The following is an 18,361-nucleotide window of genomic DNA, read 5'->3' as shown; positions in this document are numbered from 1 at the left end:
CGGCGTCGTGGTTCGGCGCGCTCGGTCGCGGGCGGGCGCCGGCGACGGCGAAAGAGACGTTCGACGACGCGGGGAAAGTGCGTCTGAGCGTGTTTTACGGCACGCAGACGGGGACGAGCGAGCGGTACGCGCGGGAGGTGGTGGCGCACGCGCGCGCGCGGTACGGCGCCGCCGTGGCGGCGCGCGCGGTGGATCTCGAAACCGTGGATTCCATGCACGCCGAGGACGCGCTCGTGGCGGAGACCGGGTGCTGTGTGTTTCTGCAATCGACGTACGGGGACGGGGAACCGACGGATACGAGCTCGGATTTCGTGTATTGGGCGCGGGACTGCGCGAGCGACGGGCGGATGCCGGATTTGTTGGAAAACGTAACGTTCAGCGTGTTCGGGCTCGGTAATCGTTGCTACGAACAGTTCAACGCGGCGGCGAAGATGGTTCACAAGGCTTTGGTGGATTTAGGCGCTCAACCGCTGCTGAAGCTTCACTTGGGAGACGACGACCAGTGCTTGGAGCAAGACTTTGAAAATTGGATCGAGGCGTTTTGGCCCGCGTTCGAGGCCAAGTTTGGTTTACATTCCGACGGCGGCGACGAGGAGTTGCCTCGTTACGACGTCATCATTATGCGTGGTAGCGACGGCGAGCGCGCAGCGGCGAGTCAGGCGGCCAAATACGAAAAGGAGCACTCTAACACGCGCGTCGCGCCGACGGCGGCAAAGCCGTACCTCTCCTCCGTCAAAGTTGTGCGCGAACTCTTCAGTAAAGATGCCGATCGAAGTTGCGTTCACGTAGAGTTTGATATTTCAGGCTCGAGCGTGCAGTACAAGACGGGCGACCACTTGGGCGTGTTTGCGGAGAACGGTAAGGACGTCACGAAGCGCGTAGCCAAAGCGCTGAAGCTCGACGTCGACGAGGTCTTCCGTTTGGTGAAGCCGAGTGGTGCTCCTGCGTCGCTCGCCGAGCCGTTCGCGACGCCCATGACGGTCGGAGATGCGATTGCGCGGTACGCGGACGTTTTAACGCCCCCTCGAAAGCAAGCGCTCGCTGCGCTCGCCTCCGTCGCTTCGGGCAAGGACGCAGAAAAGCTCGCCTTTTTAGCCTCGCCGGCGGGCAAGGATGAATTCGCAAAGTACATAACGAAGCCCCACAGATCGCTTTTGGAGGTGATGGAGGACTACTCCAGCGCTGTTCCAGATATTGGATTATTCTTTGGCGCCGTTGCGCCTCGTTTAGCGGCTCGATTTTACAGCATCAGCTCAAGTCCGGCGGCTAACAAAAACGTCGTCACCGCCACCGTCGCCGTCGTCAAAGAGAAAGTCTTCACCGGTCGCATGCACGAAGGTGTCGCGAGTACATTCTTACAGCGCGCGGCTGAAGGCCAAAAGATTCCGATTTTCGTGCGAACGAGCACTTTCCGACTGCCGACAAATCCAGAAGCGCCTGTTATCATGATTGGACCAGGCACCGGCTACGCCCCTTTCCGAGGTTTCTTGCAAGAGCGCACGGCGCTTCAAGCTTCTGGTGCCAAGTTAGGCCCGGCGATGCTGTTCTTTGGATGCCGTAACAAAGATCGCGATTTCATATACGAAGCAGAGATGCAGACCGCGTTGCGAGAGGGCGTGATTACCGACCTGGACGTGGCGTTTAGCCGCGACGGGCCGAAGAAGGTGTACGTGCAGGACAAGATTATCGAAAAGGCGTCGACGGTGTACCCAATCGTCAAAGGTACCGTGGGCAAAAACGAGGGCGCGGTGTTCATTTGCGGTGACGCGAAGAACATGGCAAAGGATGTGAACAAGGCGCTCCTGAGTGTGTTGATGCGCGAGGGCGACTACGCGGCGCACGAAGCGGAGGAGATTTTACGTCGCCTGAAGGCAGAGTTTAGATACCATCAGGACGTGTGGTAGCACACATGTTTGTAGCAACAATTGTTTGCACGTTCATCGCTCGCGATGTGGCATATCGTAGCCGCCGCGCTCGTTCGCCACGGGGACATCGAGAGCGCTCGCGATCGCTCGCCTGAAGTCTTCCATCATCTCCTCCCTAGTCGCATTTTCTGCTACTTTTGGTTTGATAAACTCCACGCGTGATCGATTCGACGGAATCTGTGCCAAAAAGAACAGTATGCCGAATAAGGTGTGCAGTCTCGACGACAACGGCCACGTAGGTGAAAATTCTCCGAGTCCCTGGAACGTGAGTGCGACACCCTGCATACGCTCAGCGGACACGATCTGAAAGCATCCCGGATGAATCCATGTTCGAAGACTCGTGCCATAATCAGCCGAACCTTCGGGGAATACGACGAGCGGCCGACGACGAGTGGAAGATTTAGGGCTGAGGAGGTCGCGTAATTCGTACACCGCAAACTTTCGCATGGATTCGTCGACGAAATACAAGTCCAAGGAGATCCCAAGTTCTCGCAGGAACGGCAGCTCGACAATGGACGCTCCACCGACGAAGATTGGCACTTGATTAAGCGCGAAGGACAACACCAGCGCGTCGATGATTCCACGGTGATTGCACACGAGTACATCAGCTTGCGGATCACGCTCGCCTTGGACGTCCAGTTTCGAGTATCCCAAGCAGAACAATGCCACCTTTGCCGCAAAATGCGCGACACGAAGATGTGTGTCGTGAAACTTCATGAACCATGTGGGATACTCCGCATTAAGTCGTAGCTTGAGCCAATCATTCACGAATGCGACGCGAGAGTTGGTACCGGCCTCCTCGGCGGCGTGCTGAGTCGCTCGGGGGCCCAAGCGAACGTTGAGAAGAAAACACAGCAAAATGTGCGCCACGCTTTCCACCCAAAGCAAACCGAGCGTCGTCACGAACGCGCACAGTCGCAGCGGAAGAAGGATGAACACGCGATAGCCTCTCCGCACGAAGTTGCTTCGAGGGTAAACGGCGGTGGGGGTCATTTTCTGACCACCCTCGGATGTTCGAGAAATTTCCTCAAACTTGAAAAAAAAACTAACATCATTTACAGTCTCAGCGTGCAGGTGGAGCGGATTCTACGCCCCCGGTCAGAGCGAATCTTCCTTTCTCCCGGGGAAACACTACGGCGTCTTCGGGCCAAGGCCAGCCACCGAATTGGGTTTGTCTATAGTCTGAAAAGGCTTGGCGAATTTCAGCTTCAGACGTCATTACGAAAGGCCCGTGCTGCGCCACAGGCTCGCCGATAGGCTTTCCTTGCAAGACGAGAATGATAACTTCGTCTTCACCAATATTCTTTACCTGAACTTCACGCGACGCATCCACGTCCAGCACGGCTTTACGATCGAGCGTTTGACCGCAAACTTCAATCGCGCTCCCTTCGCAAAAGTATAACGAACGATTCGTCGACTTGCCACCGCGCGCACGGGCGAGGGTAAACGCCGCGCCTGGTTCCATCTTCAACAAATATACTCCTACGTCGTTCTCCGGCTTTGCGGCCCACGAATTGGGCGTGGGCGCGAGCGCCTTGACGCCGTCGTACTCTCCGGTCCAAACCGTGATTTCCACGCCGTCTCGCTTTCGCACCGGTATGTCCTCGCTCCAGTGCATCACAAAAGCGGGCTCAACCATCTTATCCGCACTCGGCAGGTTCAACCAAATCTGAAACAACTGCAACGTGTTCGGCTTGTCGTCGTGTTTCAACGGGAACATCTCGCCGTGAACGATACCCGCGCCCGCCGTCATGTATTGCAAATCCCCATCCCCGTACCGCCCGGCGTTCCCGTGCGAGTCGCTGTGATCGATCGTTCCTTTCATCACCGCCGTTATCGTCTCGAATCCTCGATGCGGGTGCTGCGGGAAGCCGGGAATGTTGTCGCCGTGGTACATTCTGTACGGCTGTTTGGCGTCAAAGTCAGCGCCGTTCCCGCGCCTCGGCGCTTGCATTTTCGCGTCGCCGGCCGGGAAGAGGTCTTTGTGGTAGACGCAGAACAGAAACGGATCGCGCGTCGCCATGGGCGCGGGAACCGATATCGCGTGGGCACCCTGAATCACCTCAGACATGACGGCGCGCGCGGTCGCGCGACGCGCGAACGGACGCGCGTGCGACGCCGTACAGTCGCGCGAGAGTGCTGGAACGCGCGCGTGGGAGAGTAACGCGCGACGCATGCGCGCGAGCGCGAAGTGGGGAGGTTTGACTTTTTCGACGGCGGGTGCGACGGCGGTCTCGCGACGGCGTCGCGGTCTCGCGGCGACACCGCGTGGCTAAGAACTAAAACACCGGCCTAAAACGATGGCTTGGTCGGAGTGATTTCTAAATCTAAATCGAACACGCGCGCGAACGCGCTCAGGAAGGCGTCGCGAGCGTCGAGCATCAACGCGACGTCGTCGGCGTCGGCGCTCTCGCGAGGGACGAGCGGCGTGGCTTCGGACGCCGAACTCACCAGACCGACGTCCCCTCGCAAGAGCTGGGAGACGCTACCGACCGGTTTATCGCCTATGCCGCACGGGATGATGTTGGCGAAGTGCGAGAGGTCGGGACAGACGTTCAGGGCGACGCCGTGGTAGGACACCCATCGTCGCGCGCGCACGCCCACCGCCGCCACCTTGTGCCCGTCGCACCACGCCCCCGTCAACCCATCCACGCGTCCGCACTTGGCCGCGTCCAACCCTAACTCAATCATCGCCTCCAGCGCCACGGATTCCAGCGCGCGCATGTACCAGTGCAAATCAGCCTCGTGCGGCGCGCGCGCCAAGTTTAGAATCGGATACAGCACCAACTGCCCCGGCCCGTGATACGTCGCCTCCCCCCCCCGCTCGCACCGTCGCACCTCGAACCCCGTCGGCGGTCGATCGACGTTAAATTTCAAGTTATCCACCGTCGATCCCGCGCCCAGCGTCACCGTCGGCGGGTGTTGCAGCAGTATCGCTGCGTCGTTCGCGTCGTCGCCGCGCTCGAGCGCGCGCTCGAGAAATCCTCGCTGCCACGCCCACGCCTCGTCGTACGGCGTCAGCGCCGTCGACAGGTCGTGCACCTCGCACGTCCGTCGCGCGTTCGCGTCGCGTCCCGTCGCGCGCGCGCTCGTCACGCGTCGCGCGTTCGCGTCGCGTCGCGTCGCCGCCGCCGCGTCCGTCCCGCGTCGCGCGTCGCCGTCGCGCGCGCGTCGCGCGTCGCGCGCGCGCGTCCGCGTCCGCGTCCGCGTCCGCGCGCGTCCCGTCGCGCGCGCCGTCGCGCGCGCCGTCGCGGTCGCGGTCGCGCGCGGCATCGCGTCGTCGAGTCGCGCGCGTCGAGTCGCCGCACTCGATGCCGCCGAGGAAGCGCCGCGCGTCGCGCGCGCGCGCTGAAAACGACGGCGCGCGCGACGGCGACGACGCGCGCGCGACGCGCGCCGTTCGCGCGCCGTACGGCGTCGAGCGTCGAACGATCGCGCTTTCGCGCGGCGACGGCGACGGCGACGGCGACGGCGACGGCGTCGCGTGCGTGGACGGCGCGTGCGTCGCGCGGTGCGTCGATGGCGCGGTGACGGTCGGCGGGTACGCGCTCGCGGCGTCGCGGGCGACGGCGGAGGAGGTGGTGGTGCGGAGCGCGGCGGGGATGGCGAGCGCGACGACGTGCGCGGCGAGCGGCGGCGGCGGGGCGACGTTGGAGTTCCGAGCGGTGCGCGGCGGCGGGGCGTACGCGGTGTGCGGGGCGAGGGAAGCGCGGGCGTTGGGATGGACGCCGACGATGGTGTCGAGAGATTGGGAGCGCGCGCTGACGCGCGTGCGGGAGGCGGCGACGAGGACGAGGGAGGCGTTCGCGGCGGCGTTCGTCGGGCCGAAGGGCGTGGGGAAGAGCACGCTCGCTCGGCACGCGGCGAACGTGATTTTGCGCGAACGAGGGGTGTGTGGGTGGTTGGATTTGGATTGTGGACAGCCCGAGTTGACGGCGCCCGGGATGGTGTCGCTGACGATTTTACGCGCGCCGTTGCTCGGGCCGCCGCAGACGCATCAGGCGAGCGGCGCGGAATTCGAGGGCGCTCCGAGCGCGCCGCTGTACGCGAGCTTCGTCGGCGACGTGAGCCCGCAGGGCGATCCAGACGCGTACGTCGAAGGGGCACTCGCGTGCGTCGACGCGTGGGCGGCGCTGGGTGAAGACAAACCGGCGCTCGTGGTGAACGCGAGCGGTTGGGTGAAGGGACTCGGATTGGAGCTCGCGGAGGAAATTCTGCGCGCCGTCGGTCGAAGCACGGAATCGTGTTACGTGATTAACATAAATTCGCACGTCGCGAGTAGGAACGTGCCCGACGATGTGTACTGGTTTCACGACGCAAACGTTCCGGAGACTTCGAACCCGCGAGTGACGACGTACGAAGTCGCCGCCGGTTTCGGGACGGCGCCAAAGGGCGCCGACGCGGAGACAGAGGAGACGAGCGTAGAAACGTACGAAAACATCGCGAACGATGCGTCTCCGGGCGGGACGAAGTCGAAAGACACGAAAAGGTCACCCAGCGATTCGCGCGCGTTGTCCTGGCTCGCTTGGTCTCGACAAACAGTGGCGATGTGCAACGAGCGACCTCACGAAGGCGCTCTCGAACTGGACGATTTGGGCGAAAACGAAGCGTTCGCGGCGACGGCTTTCGACTTGACGACGGCGACACCGTGGCGCGTGTCGTTTGACGACATCACTTTGCACGTATTGCAAAGCGATTTGGATGCGCGCGAGGCGCTGATGGCGCTCAACGGTGCGGTCGTCGGACTGTTGAAATCCGCCGCACCTGGACGCTATTGCGCTGAATGCGTCGGCGTCGGCGTCGTGAGAGGAATCGATGTTGACAACCGCTACGTTTACATCCTCACGCCGGTATCGAGTGAAAAACTTAAATCGGTAACGACCCTCGCGCTCGGAACATTAGAATTTCCGCCGCGTCTGCTCGGACATGCCGGAGAATATCCGTACATGCAAGTGGGAGCGATAGCGAACGAGGGCAGCGGTAGCAAAGCGATCAAGAGTCGAAACAACATCCTTCGTCAAAACACCGCGCCGACGAGGCGTTGACGGAATAGCTGAACTATAGTGTATTTCATTTCAATCGATCAAAGTGTATCATTTGTTTCAACAGACATTTTCTAGTGCGTTTTGGACCTTCTCGACGAGTTGCTTGACTTGCCCATCGTTCGACGTCCACAGCGCGTTGAGAGCGTTCCGCATTTGTATCTTGTCCTCGGACGTAATTTCAAGCACCTCCATCGTTCCGATCAAAATATTAAGCAAAACAGTCGTGACTTCGTTCGTCCAATCGAGGGCGTCTTCGCGATGTACGATGCACGCACCCAACACGGTGACGAGAGTTTTGCGGCAAGCGTTGCGGTCGACCGCGCTCGTCCAGGCTTCCATCGAGAAACATTTCTCGAGAAAGTTCAAACCGGACGAGACGTGGCGGACATTGTCGCGAATGTCCGGCGACTGGTAACGTATGCCCTTTGCAAGTTCTCGCGATAACGTCAGGAACTCCTCCGGGCGTAAGGCAGAGCACGTCTCAATCGCAGTTTGACTGCCGAGGGCGCGGCAGAGAATGCGCATGGCGAGAACGGAAAACTCTTCGTTGCGTCTGCCCAGCGCATCAATCATGAGCTGCATCACTTGTTTGGAGAACATGCGATTGGTCACGAATTTCATTCCCGCCGTAGGGTCACACAAAAGCGCATCCATTATCTCCAATGCCGCGAGTTTCAACGACTCCTGTCCACTTTCTATGCAAGAAGTTATCGCGCTCACGAGCGCATCTCCACCGCAAGCGGCATCGACGCTCGCACGGGCTGGTGTGACGAGCTTGCGCTCCGAAACACCATTTTGGCCGTTCCCGAGCGTGCGAAACACAACCACGAGCAATTTCTCACACGCAATACGGAATGCCGTCTTTTGCGATTTGGCGCCGACGCTTCTGATCAGACATGAAACAAACGAATCGGGAACAACCCCCTGTTCAACGCACGCTTTCAAGTTCGACTCGTCAAAAATGTGCTTGTAATCATCCCGGAACATCCCTTTGGAGTCTTTCGACCTCGACATACTCGCAATCGCGAGATTCCAGATTGGCGCGTCCGTCGCGGTGGGAAGTTTTTCCTGCTCTGTTTTGCCGAAGAATGTCTCCAAAGTTCGTGGAGCCGCAGCGGCGCCATCGCCTTGCTCGATTTTGCGTTTTTTCACCGTACTCTTTGCTGGAACGACAGCGTTAGCTCGCAGCTCTGCAACCTCTTCGTCACTCACACCGGCGTCTTGCATAGCCTTCTCCGTAATGATCCAGCGATTCGACACATGCGTCGCAATTTCCATGATCTTTCGTTTCACCGCCGAGTGATTCAAACCGGCGATTGAGTGACAAGCTTCTTCGAGGAACTTGGCTTTCACCTGGTTCACTTTCAACGACGGGTTTCTCAAAAGGAAGATGACCAGCATTCGGAGATTTTCCTGAAGTATGTCGTCCGCACTCTTTTTTGTGGCAGTCTTGGCCGCTTTCGAAACCGTCTTCGACGCTTTCACCGCCGACGCCGGCTGTGAAGTTGACACTTTGAGGCTAATGCGCGGCGCGTTCGAAAACGGCGCCTCCAACGCGAACAGGCGTAACAAACTTGATTCTCCGCCATTTTCAGCAACTGTCGTGGCTAATTTAGAAATCACGAGCGGAGCCGCCGAGCGGCGTGAACGGTTGGCAAGCATCGCCATCGTGCTTCGCTTTTGCGTCATTTCCGCATCATCGCCAATAGCTGCAGCGTCGAAATGCCTGGGTTCATCGGCCATCTCGTCGTCGCCTGCGATAAAACCATCGTCCTCATCATCTGAAGCCTGCGGCATGTCGTCTTCTTCGTCGATGTCTTCATCCGAAAGGCTTTCGCCTTGGTCAGCGCCTTCCCATTCCTCCGCGGAATCATATTCGTAATCAACATCTTTTTCTTGTCCGAACGGCCTTCTTCCAGTCACAACGGATGCGTTCGCCGGACGGTTTGGAAACGGTCCAGTTCCCCAAAATGCGGGGCGCTCGTATAAGGCGACATCGATATCAAACAAGCGGCGTTGACGCGCACTCTTGTGAACCATCCCGTCATCGTCGCGCTTGCGCTTACTCAGCAAAGAAAAGCAAAGCACAGATGTCACCTCGACGTCCCGTTGGATGCGTCGCGCACCCCATCGTTTCTCAATTCTACATTCTTTACGCTTGGTCTTCCAACGTTTCAAAGACGTTTCACGAATCGCGTCCATATCCTCGACGGCATCCTCCGCGCGCACGATATCATCCAACTTTTCCCGCACCTCTCGCGAAACCTCCGGCGTTCGCACTTCCGGCGTCACCACGGGTTTCGATTTCACCGCTGGCGACTTCACAAAAAATTGCGCGAAAACGTTCGCTTCCTTGGCCTTTTTCGCCTCGAGTCGCCGCTTCTCCTCTAATTTCGCCTTCTCCGCCGCCTCCTTCTCCGCCTTCGATTTCGCCTTCTCTGCCTTCAGCGCCGCCGCTTCGCGTTCCTTCTCCGCATTGGCCGCTTCCTTCTCCGCCTTCGCCCTCGCCATTTCTAGTTCCTTCTCCACCTTGGCCGCTTCCTTCGCCGCCTTCGCCCTCGCCATTTCTAGTTCCTTCTCCGCCTTGGCCGCTTCCTTGGCCGCCTTCTCCTCCTCGCGGCGTCGCGCCTTCTCCGCCTTGGCCGCCTCCTTCGCCTCCTTCGCCGCCTGCGCCGCCTGCGCCTTGGCGAGCTTCTCCGCCTCCTTCGCCGCGTCCACCTTGCGCTTCTTACTCGTCGTCGTCGTCGTCGCGTTCGGACCGAAATTTGAATTCGTCAAGTCGATTGTCGCTACCGCGCGCGTCGGCGACTTAGACGCGCGCGTCGGCGACGGCATCGCGTGCGCGTTGGTCGTGTCCACAACTCCCGAACGATCGCGCGACGGCGAAGACATCGCGGTGCGATGTGAAGCGTGAGTTTGAATTCTTGGACACTTCGAGCGACAGCTGAGAACGCGCGGGCCGAGTCGCGGCGCGAATCAAAGCACAGCTGGAGTAAAAAATGGTGCGTGATTTACAAGACACGATCACTGGTCGTATGCAGACGTCAATGCTTTATATTTGCCGCCGGCGCGGATGAGCTCGGCGTGAGTGCCGCTCTCGGCGACGACGCCGCCGGCGTTGTCGACATTTTCGAGCAGGAAAATCTTGTCGGCGTTTCGAATCGTCGACAGGCGATGGGCGATGACGATTGTCGAGCGCTTGCTGCCGTCGGCGAGTAAACCGTCAAGAGCGGCTTGAACGAGACGTTCTGACTCGTTATCGAGCGCCGAGGTAGCTTCGTCGAGGAGTAAGATGCGGGGATCGTTGACGATGGCACGCGCGATGGAGATGCGCTGCTTTTGGCCCCCAGAGACACGGCCACCACCGATGCCGACGTCGGAATCGTAACCGTCGGGCATGCGAACGATGAATTCGTGTGCATTGGCTGTTTTCGCCGCAGCGATGACTTGGTCGCGAGTTGCGATGCCGCCGGGCATGCCCGCCGCGATGTTATCGTGCACGCTTCCTGAAAAGAGCGTCGGTTCTTGCTCGACTAAACCCACATTGCTTCTGAACCACATCAAGTCTAACTCAGAGAGATCGACGCCATCGATGTAAATCTTACCCGCTGACCCCGCGCCTTCGATCGCAATCTTGAAATCGTTACCGTTATCGTCGTCTGTGATTCGTTGACTGACGCGAACGATTTCATAAAACCGTTCGAGGAGTTGAATCGCCGTCGACTTACCGCTTCCTGATTGCCCGATCAGCGCCACAGTCTGCCCCGGATTCACTTGGAGGTCCAATCCCCCAAGAACTGGCGCATCACGAGTTGGGTAGCTAAAGAACACGCCCTTGAACTCGATCTTTCCCTTCAAGTTGTCGATGACTTTGCCAAACTTCTTCTCGTCAGTGTCGCTCGACGAAGTCGGGACTTGGCGAGCGGTCTCCTCAATGCCGGAGACTTGAATGAACGGTTGCGCGTTCACCGGCGGCACGCGATCGATCATCTTGAAAATACGCCCGGCCGATGCCGTGCCATCGCGATTATCGCCGGCAAAAGTAGCCGCTTGCCCCGCGCCTGCAGCGCAGAAGCCCAGCGCCCAAAGCGACTTCATGAAATCCATGAAAGTGAGCTCTCCTTTGCCGATCAACTGCCCACCCCACCAAAAGGCGAACCCGTAGAAGCCCATCGTCAAAGCTTGCGCGAGGCCAAACGAACCACCAGTGCGCAAAGCCTTGCGTCGCTCTTCCGCCGTCGTCGTCGATATAGCTGCATCGTAATTCTCCGCCATTTTATCCTCAAGACCGAAGGCGTGTACGTCTTTAATCATCGTCACCGTCTCGGACACCCGAGCGGAACCTTCGGCGACGGTTTCGTCCAGCGACGTGCTATCAGCAAGATTTTTCATATTCAGCATTTCACCGATACTCAAAACGGGAACGCATGCAAGCAGCACGAGACCGTACTTCCACGACGCTGTGAGGCTCACAGTGAGACCAAACGTAAGCGCGGCGGCGGCTTGAATCACGCTTCCAAAACTTTGACCCGTCATAGTGCGAACTTTTGTCGTGTCGGCTTGGAGAAGTGTCGTCAACGCGCCAACGGTGTTCTCCTTCTCGTCAAAGAAGGCAACATCTTGGCGCATGATTGATCTGAATAAGTGAATGCGTAAACGCGTCGTGAGACGCTCGCCGATGTTACCAAAAATACCCCCTTGCGTTCCCATTACCAAAAACGCTCCGACGGCGACGGCACCCATCGCACCCGAAAGAACAGCGGATCTTTCTCGCATGTAAGTAATGTCATCCATGTAAAAGACAGTCAACAGCTCGGCGAAGACGAAGGCGACGGATGGCATGACGCAGCCATTCGCGATGGCGAAGAACATGCCAGTGATGAGCAAAGGAACGTCCTCCTTGCTGTACTTCCACACGCGCGCCGCGCTCACTTTGTACACCTCGGTCGGCTTATTTGCCGTAACTTGAACGTCTTTCTTTGTGAATTCTTCGCCGAATTCGCTCGTTTCGCGACGCACTGACTGAAAGGAGGAGAGTGACGCAGATCGCTTGACGCGCTTAGAGCCATCATCCTTGGTCAACCCAACCAGGTTTCTGTACATGCCCTTTGAGCCGAGCGCCATGAGCTCGTCGTGCGTGCCCTGTTCGAGAACAATTGAGCCATGTGCACCACCACCACCACCCGCCAACCCAGCGGCGGCATCCTTGCTGCCAAGCACGACGATCTTGTTGGCGTCACGAACTGTTGTCAATCTGTGTGCGATGACGATGGTAGTGCGTTGCCCACCAGCGACAGAGTGCACTAATCCATCGAGAGCGTCTTGCACAAGCATCTCATTTTCGGTGTCGAGCGCTGAAGTCGCCTCGTCGAGAATCAATATTGCCGGGTTGCGCAGCGCGGCGCGGGCGATGGCGATGCGTTGCTTTTGTCCTCCAGATAGTTTGGAGTTCTTCCCACCGACCATGGTATTGTATCCATTCGGAAACGACATGATGAATTCATGCGCGCACGCTGCTTCGGCGGCAGCGACGATTTCGTCCATAGAAGCTTTCGAACCACCTATCGCTTGAGGGCGTCCGGCGGCGATGTTGTCGGCGATAGATGCCTCAAAGAGAAGTGGTTCCTGAGAGACGATGCCAATATTCGCGCGTAATTTATCGATGCGAATATTTCGCAAGTCGACACCATCAAGAAAGATGGTACCGCTCATCGGGTCGTAAAAGCGTTCGACGAGCTTCGTAATCGTACTCTTACCGCATCCTGAAGCGCCGACGAGCGCAACCACTGCACCTCCCTCGATGGTGAGATTGAGACCGCTGAACACTGGTCGCTGTGGCGAGTACTCAAAGTCAACGTCTTTGAAGACTATTTCACCACGCATGGGCGTGATTGGATCGACGCCTGTAGGTTTACGCGTGTCTATTCCGTTTTCAGGTTTGCGATCGATGACGCCGTAGATTTTAAACGCGGCCATCCTTGCTTTCGCTAGAGCCTCGATCGCAGGACCAGCCTGTCCCAGGGCGAAGCCACCGAACAAGATTGAAAAGAAGACCATCACAATGGTACCGCCCGTCAGGCATGGCGATGCGGCCGAGTCAAGAACGCCTCCGAACGTCGTCGACAGTCGATAACCGCAACCGCAGTTTGGTGATGTTGTCAGGAGCGCCATACTGTAATCCAATCCGCACGCACATTGTAATAGTGCTTCGCCGGTGTAGTTTTTCGTTGGTTCATTCGTGTAAACACACATTTGACGCGCGAACGTCGCGTGCGCGCCCCACGTCGCGTCGGTGACATCGGTCAAACCGGCAGGCGGTGGGTAGCTCGCGATGGCGTCCACCTTACTATCGGCGATGAGCTTGGCACCGTACCACAAACCTAAGGCATACATGATGAACATCGAAGCAAAGAGCCCCCCACCCGCGAAAGACGCTTTCCAAATTTGCTTTGCGCCGTGTCGCTGCGCCTTGCCTAAATTTGCCTTGAAGCGATTCGTCGCGACGTTTTGATAATTCAACGCGTTCGTCACGCGAATGGCTCCGATGGTCTCCGTCGCCACGGCTGCAGCACTTTCGTACTCCACGTTCCCTTTCTGCATATCCTGGATCGATTTAATCAGAAAAAACGTCGCGAAACCGAGAAGAGGAACGGTGGCGAGAATCACGCCGGATAATTCGGCATTGAAGTAAAATCCGACGCCAAAGCCACCAGCCATACTGAAGCCACTCTGAATGAGCTCCGCAAATTTCTTCGACATTCCCGTTTGAAAGTCGTTCACGGTTGCCCCCGTGAGAGTCGCGATTTCCCCGGCCTTTTTGCTTTCAAAAAAGTTGATATCCTGCGCCAACATCGCTCGCACGAACGCGCTTCGCATATTTCTCGCCGCGCGCGCCGCCCCCCACGACGTGAACCAGTACCCGAGCGTCAAGCTCACTCCAAGAGACACCGCCACGATTTCCATCGCGATCACCGCGTTGTTAATCTTCGATCCCACGTCCCCCACCGCCGTCGAATCGAGCATGTTCCCGAACGCCACGTTGACGGCCGGGAAAAGCGCTCCGCCCAGCGCCGAGAACAACGCCCCGGCCGCGAGCAGCGCCATGTCCACCGGCTCGTAAAATCGAAACATCGTCGACAGCGGCACCATCTCCGTCTTCACGTCGCGCGCTTCCGCGTCATCCGGCGTCGCGTCGTCCGACTTCGTGTCGTGTTTTCCCATCACGTCCCGGTCGACGTCACGCGTCGTTCGCGTCGTTTCTCTTCGCGGCGCCTCCGTCGCGCGCGTCGACGTCGACGGCGATTCGACGTCGACGGCGATTTGAGCGCGCGCGCGATTCCTCTCGAGCGGTCGCGCGAGGTCGCGGCCGTCGTCGCGGCGCCGCGTCGCGTCGTGCGGCGCGCGTCTCCAGGCCGTGCCGGGTGTCGACTTTCGGCCGCGCGGTTTCTCTCGGGTGACTTTTGGAGTCGCGCGATTGGCGCGAGATAACGACGCGCGCGCGCGCGACGGCGGCGTCGCGAGGGCGCGGACGCGCGCGAACGACGACGGCGATGCCGGCGGTGGTGACGATGACGCGCGTCGCCGGCGCGGACGCGGCGATGGAGATGGAGAAGACGAACCGACAACAGAATGCGCTCGTGGCGAGGATGGAGTATCACGCGCGACGCGCGACGGAGACGGCGCGGGCGCTCGCGGAGGCGAGAGACGCGCTAGAGTGCGCGGGGAAGGAGGCGAAATGCGAGCGCGAGCGGGCGAACGCGGCGACGGCGGCGTGCCAATCGTTGCGAAGGGAGCTTGGACGAGCGCAGAGGCTTAATTTAGACTCAGAGCGTAAGGCGCGGTACGAGCTCGAACGCGGAGCGAAAGCGCGAAAGGCGCTGATGGAGATGGTGCAAGACGCGAAAAAGGATGTGAAGGACGCGCGAGGCGAGTTGAAGGCTTCGAACGAGCGCGCGAGGCTCATCGAAGAATGGGCCAAGCGAAGAGACGCGGCGGCGACGCATGCGGCGGCTCGATTACGCCGAATGATGGAAGACGCGCAGGCGCTCGCGCGACGACTGAAGGTAGTCACCGACGAAAACGTACGTCTACGACGTCGTTACCTTCGTGATCGCGCCGAACTCGACGACGCGAATGAGTATTCAGAACGCCTTGAAACGGACTGGACGACGCGCGACGGAGCTAAAATCGTCGTGCGTAACCCCATCTTCGCCGGCGCGTGCGACGATGCCGACGTCGACGTGCGCGACGACGATTTGTAATCGCAATCACACACGAACATCATCAGTAGGTAATACAACACTTACGCGAGCGCTTTAAGCGTGGCCACGACGCCCGCTATGGACGCCGCCCCCAAGAGCACAGGCACCGCGTAATTCAAAACGCTAACACTCTCCCCTTTCTCGCCGACGAACCCATCGTTATTGATAAAATTCAACGGTTTGCCATCTTTGTCTTCAAAATTATTCGCCTCTGCGTCGTCGCGCGCGCAAACGCATCGTCAGTCGTCCGGGATAACGCCGCGCTCCCAAAAACATATCCAGCCGTCGCGCCGCGCGCGGCGAAGGCGATCGACGCGACGCACCGAGCTCCATCACGACCGTTCTCGTGGGATCGTCCAAGTTAATTTCCGTGATGTCCCCGCTGATCGTGCCGAGGCCCATGCTTATGAGCTGCTTCAAGCCTTTGAAGTCGATCTTCGCCTCGTCCTCTTCGGTGGCATCTTGCTTCTTTTTCGCCGCGTGCACGACGACGCGGGCGCCGCGCGCGGCGCCGCGCCGCGCGTGGGCGCGCGCGATCGTCTTTGAGGGCGCGCTCGACGCGAGGGTGAACGACGACATCGCGTTCAGACGCGCGAGGTTGTGAAGGTTGTGAAGGTTGTGAGGTGGCTCGAGAATGGTGACATGGTACAACAGCGCGTCGTCTCGCGAGAAGAAATAAATACATACTGCGCGAGCGACGGTCGTTCAATCGACGAATTGCGCGAGGGCGATGGCGACGCCGACGGCGAGAATGGTGCCGTGCGCGATGTGGTTCCACAGAGGGTGACGATTTCCTCGGCGTCCGAATACGTGTACGAGCACGGGGGCCGCGTAGGCGAAAATCAAGCCGAACACGGCGCCGCACTTGGAAAGAATCATACCGATGTCGATGTCGGGATGCGCCGCGCAGAAGGAGCCGAGAGCGATCGCGGCAAAGTTGACCGCGAACGACGCCGCGCCGTGGTACTTGGCTGGAAATTGCGGAAGCAGGCCAAAGACTTGCGTTCGCAGAATGTACAAGAGCAGCGGGACCATGGTCAAGAACTGTACCGTCACCGCCACGTGCGCGGATAGAGTATAGTAATCGCTCGGTGGAAACACGCGCAAGAAATTTGCCGCCCGAGACGAACCGTTCGGCCCCCGTCGCACGGCGACGTACGCAGCGCTGAAATTCCCAGCCAACGCCGGCGCCAGGTACGACATCAGCGCCAACACGTACGCGACGAGAAGATTCCGCCCGTTATTTTTCGACTTACTGTTCGCCCGGCACACCGGAATCACGGCGTGATGGGAAAATAAACAGCTCGACAACACCCCCGCCGTCTTTTTAAACGTCGAAAAGTTCGCGTACGGCGCGATCGGCGCCACGGGCGCCGACGCCACGACTGATTTGAATACGATGAACAAAATCAAGTACGTCATGAAGAAGGGCCCGAGCACGCTCACGGCGACGAAACCGTCGAGATTCTTCAGACTTCCGAGACACATCAGCGCAACGGCGGTGACACCCACCGCCGTGAACGGATTCCAACACTTCGCGGCGTCTTTCGCGGCGTTCGTGCACGTCGCCCAGCCCGTGGAATTCGAAGACGCGAGCGTCGCCGCCAGCGCCGTCGTCCCGCCGCCACCGGTCGCCGGCATTTTCGCCAAATCTGCGAACCCCTTGACGATGCCGTACACGCTCGTCGACAGCATCATGTCGAACACCACCACGCACTGCGCCATCATCAGCGCCATCGCCGCGTTGCACCCCGCTCTCGCTCGCGGTCCCAGCGCCGCGCCGCACATCCCCGCCAAGTCGTCGTGCCCTCCCCGCGCGCCGTACCGCAGCACCAGCGTCGCCGTGTACGCCATCGCGCACGTCATAACGACCGCGCTCGCCGCGCCCAGCGCTAATCCGCTCTCCGTGAACGCCCACGGCACCGCGAGCACCGCGCTGCCGACCATCGTGTTCCACAGCGCGAAAATCGTCGCCAAGTCTCCGGCCGACGCGCGCGCGTCCTCGCTCGCGTCGTCGTCGTCGTCGTCGCCGTCGCTCGCGACGTCGCGAAGCGGCCGCTCGACGTCGTCCTCGAGAGGCACCGCGCGCTCGACGTCGTCGGGCGCCATCGCGTCGCGCTGTCTCGACGTTTTTTAACGGTTCGTCCCGAACGACATGTCGCGGCGCTTCACCGGCGCCTACGCCGCGATCGCGCGCGCGCTCGTCGCCGGCGACGCCAAGGCGCGACTCGCGCGACACGGTTACGTCGTTTTGGACGACGCCTTCGACGTCGCGCGCGCGCGCGCGCTGAAAGATGAATTCAACGCGCTGCGGCGACGCGGTGCGTTCGTCGCGAACGCGTCGCTGTTCGCGCGCGAGGGCGTCGTCGCGCTCGCGAAACCGCACGTGTACGAGTGCGAGGTGCATCGGTTGTCGAAGGAAGACGCGGCGAGCGCGCCGTTGGTGAACGAGCTGGCGAAAGAGACGTCGGTGATGGAGGCGCTGAACGAGGCGTTCGGCGCGCTCGGCGGCGGCGCGCTCGATAGAACGTCGACGAAACTGCAAGTGAACGAAGGCGCGGGCGGATGTTTTCCGCTGCACTTCGACAGCGACGCGAGTTTAGATTCGAGGCGGGTGACGATGTGCGCGTACTTGGACGAAGACTGGTGCGAGGCGAGGGACGGCGGCGCGCTGGCGTTGTACCCTTTTCCGCGAGGACGGGTGACGATCGCGCCGAAGGCGGGACGAGTGGTGATTTTTTCGTCCGAGTTTGGATTGCATCGCGTGATGCCGGCGATGCGCGAACGTTTCATGTTTACGGTGTGGTATTTCGCGAAGGAAATGCGTGCGCCGATGAAGGCGAAACCGCCGGGGGTCACCGCGGAGGCACAGATGACGGCGTTGCTCGATCCCGCGTTGCGCAAACACCTTGGAAAAATCGTGCTCGCCGACGAGTGGGCGAAGAGCATTCGCGAGGCGCACGGTGAGTCCGAGGGCGTGGAGGCGGCGCTGAAAACGCACTGGGACGAGGTGGCGTTGATATCGCGAGTGTTATCGAATAATTATCCTTTAGGCTTAGAGTTGATAGCGAAAGAAATGGAGCGAGGCGACGGCGCCTTCGACGCGGGCGTCGACTGGTTTCCAGAGTAG

The 18,361-nt window shown here is 59.7% G+C and overlaps 11 protein-coding genes across 11 annotated transcripts; 4 read left to right on the top strand and 7 right to left on the bottom strand.

Moving 5' to 3' along the window:
• Window positions 1-50: 50 nt before the first annotated feature.
• Window positions 51-1,904, top strand: OSTLU_44507 (predicted protein; the record flags this gene model as incomplete). Its single annotated transcript, XM_001415899.2, has 1 exon — window positions 51-1,904. The coding sequence occupies exon 1, from the start codon at window positions 213-215 to the stop codon at window positions 1,902-1,904; it is 1,692 nt and encodes a 563-aa protein (XP_001415936.1). The 5' UTR covers window positions 51-212.
• A 33-nt stretch (window positions 1,905-1,937) lies between these two features.
• Window positions 1,938-2,918, bottom strand: OSTLU_29090 (predicted protein; the record flags this gene model as incomplete). Its single annotated transcript, XM_001415569.1, has 1 exon — window positions 1,938-2,918. The coding sequence occupies one exon, from the start codon at window positions 2,916-2,918 to the stop codon at window positions 1,938-1,940; it is 981 nt and encodes a 326-aa protein (XP_001415606.1).
• A 70-nt stretch (window positions 2,919-2,988) lies between these two features.
• Window positions 2,989-3,996, bottom strand: OSTLU_29089 (predicted protein; the record flags this gene model as incomplete). The annotated part of the gene is made up of 1 exon (XM_001415568.1): window positions 2,989-3,996. The coding sequence occupies one exon, from the start codon at window positions 3,994-3,996 to the stop codon at window positions 2,989-2,991; it is 1,008 nt and encodes a 335-aa protein (XP_001415605.1).
• Window positions 3,997-4,388: 392 nt separating this feature from the next.
• OSTLU_7617 (predicted protein) lies at window positions 4,389-4,946 on the bottom strand (the record flags this gene model as incomplete). The annotated part of the gene is made up of 1 exon (XM_001415567.1): window positions 4,389-4,946. A coding segment is annotated over one exon (558 nt), but the record flags the coding sequence as incomplete, so codon positions are not given.
• A 581-nt stretch (window positions 4,947-5,527) lies between these two features.
• Window positions 5,528-6,970, top strand: OSTLU_29087 (predicted protein; the record flags this gene model as incomplete). Its single annotated transcript, XM_001415898.1, has 1 exon — window positions 5,528-6,970. One exon carries the CDS (start codon window positions 5,528-5,530, stop codon window positions 6,968-6,970), a length of 1,443 nt encoding a protein of 480 aa, XP_001415935.1.
• A 57-nt stretch (window positions 6,971-7,027) lies between these two features.
• NFF3501 (predicted protein) lies at window positions 7,028-9,805 on the bottom strand (the record flags this gene model as incomplete). The annotated part of the gene is made up of 1 exon (XM_001415566.1): window positions 7,028-9,805. One exon carries the CDS (start codon window positions 9,803-9,805, stop codon window positions 7,028-7,030), a length of 2,778 nt encoding a protein of 925 aa, XP_001415603.1.
• A 167-nt stretch (window positions 9,806-9,972) lies between these two features.
• Window positions 9,973-14,119, bottom strand: OSTLU_48483 (ABC(ABCB) family transporter: multidrug (P-glycoprotein-like protein) (ABCB); the record flags this gene model as incomplete). The annotated part of the gene is made up of 4 exons (XM_001415565.1): window positions 9,973-10,578; window positions 10,645-10,849; window positions 10,916-13,077; window positions 13,318-14,119. 4 exons carry the CDS (start codon window positions 14,117-14,119, stop codon window positions 9,995-9,997), a joined length of 3,753 nt encoding a protein of 1,250 aa, XP_001415602.1. The 3' UTR covers window positions 9,973-9,994.
• Window positions 14,120-14,520: 401 nt separating this feature from the next.
• On the top strand, window positions 14,521-15,231 carry OSTLU_29084 (predicted protein; the record flags this gene model as incomplete). The annotated part of the gene is made up of 1 exon (XM_001415897.1): window positions 14,521-15,231. One exon carries the CDS (start codon window positions 14,521-14,523, stop codon window positions 15,229-15,231), a length of 711 nt encoding a protein of 236 aa, XP_001415934.1.
• A 41-nt stretch (window positions 15,232-15,272) lies between these two features.
• Window positions 15,273-15,810, bottom strand: OSTLU_29083 (predicted protein; the record flags this gene model as incomplete). Its single annotated transcript, XM_001415564.1, has 2 exons — window positions 15,273-15,442; window positions 15,555-15,810. The coding sequence occupies 2 exons, from the start codon at window positions 15,808-15,810 to the stop codon at window positions 15,273-15,275; spliced, it is 426 nt and encodes a 141-aa protein (XP_001415601.1).
• Window positions 15,811-15,936: 126 nt separating this feature from the next.
• On the bottom strand, window positions 15,937-17,340 carry OSTLU_29082 (predicted protein; the record flags this gene model as incomplete). The annotated part of the gene is made up of 1 exon (XM_001415563.1): window positions 15,937-17,340. One exon carries the CDS (start codon window positions 17,338-17,340, stop codon window positions 15,937-15,939), a length of 1,404 nt encoding a protein of 467 aa, XP_001415600.1.
• A 46-nt stretch (window positions 17,341-17,386) lies between these two features.
• On the top strand, window positions 17,387-18,361 carry OSTLU_92186 (predicted protein; the record flags this gene model as incomplete). The annotated part of the gene is made up of 1 exon (XM_001415896.1): window positions 17,387-18,361. One exon carries the CDS (start codon window positions 17,387-17,389, stop codon window positions 18,359-18,361), a length of 975 nt encoding a protein of 324 aa, XP_001415933.1.

This window comes from Ostreococcus lucimarinus, chromosome 1 (assembly GCF_000092065.1).
Source record: "Ostreococcus lucimarinus CCE9901 chromosome 1, complete sequence".
In the NCBI taxonomy this organism is placed as follows: domain Eukaryota; kingdom Viridiplantae; phylum Chlorophyta; class Mamiellophyceae; order Mamiellales; family Bathycoccaceae; genus Ostreococcus; species Ostreococcus sp. 'lucimarinus'.
The sequence above is the reverse complement of the archived record's forward strand: the minus strand, read 5'-3'. Positions and strand labels throughout refer to the sequence as shown.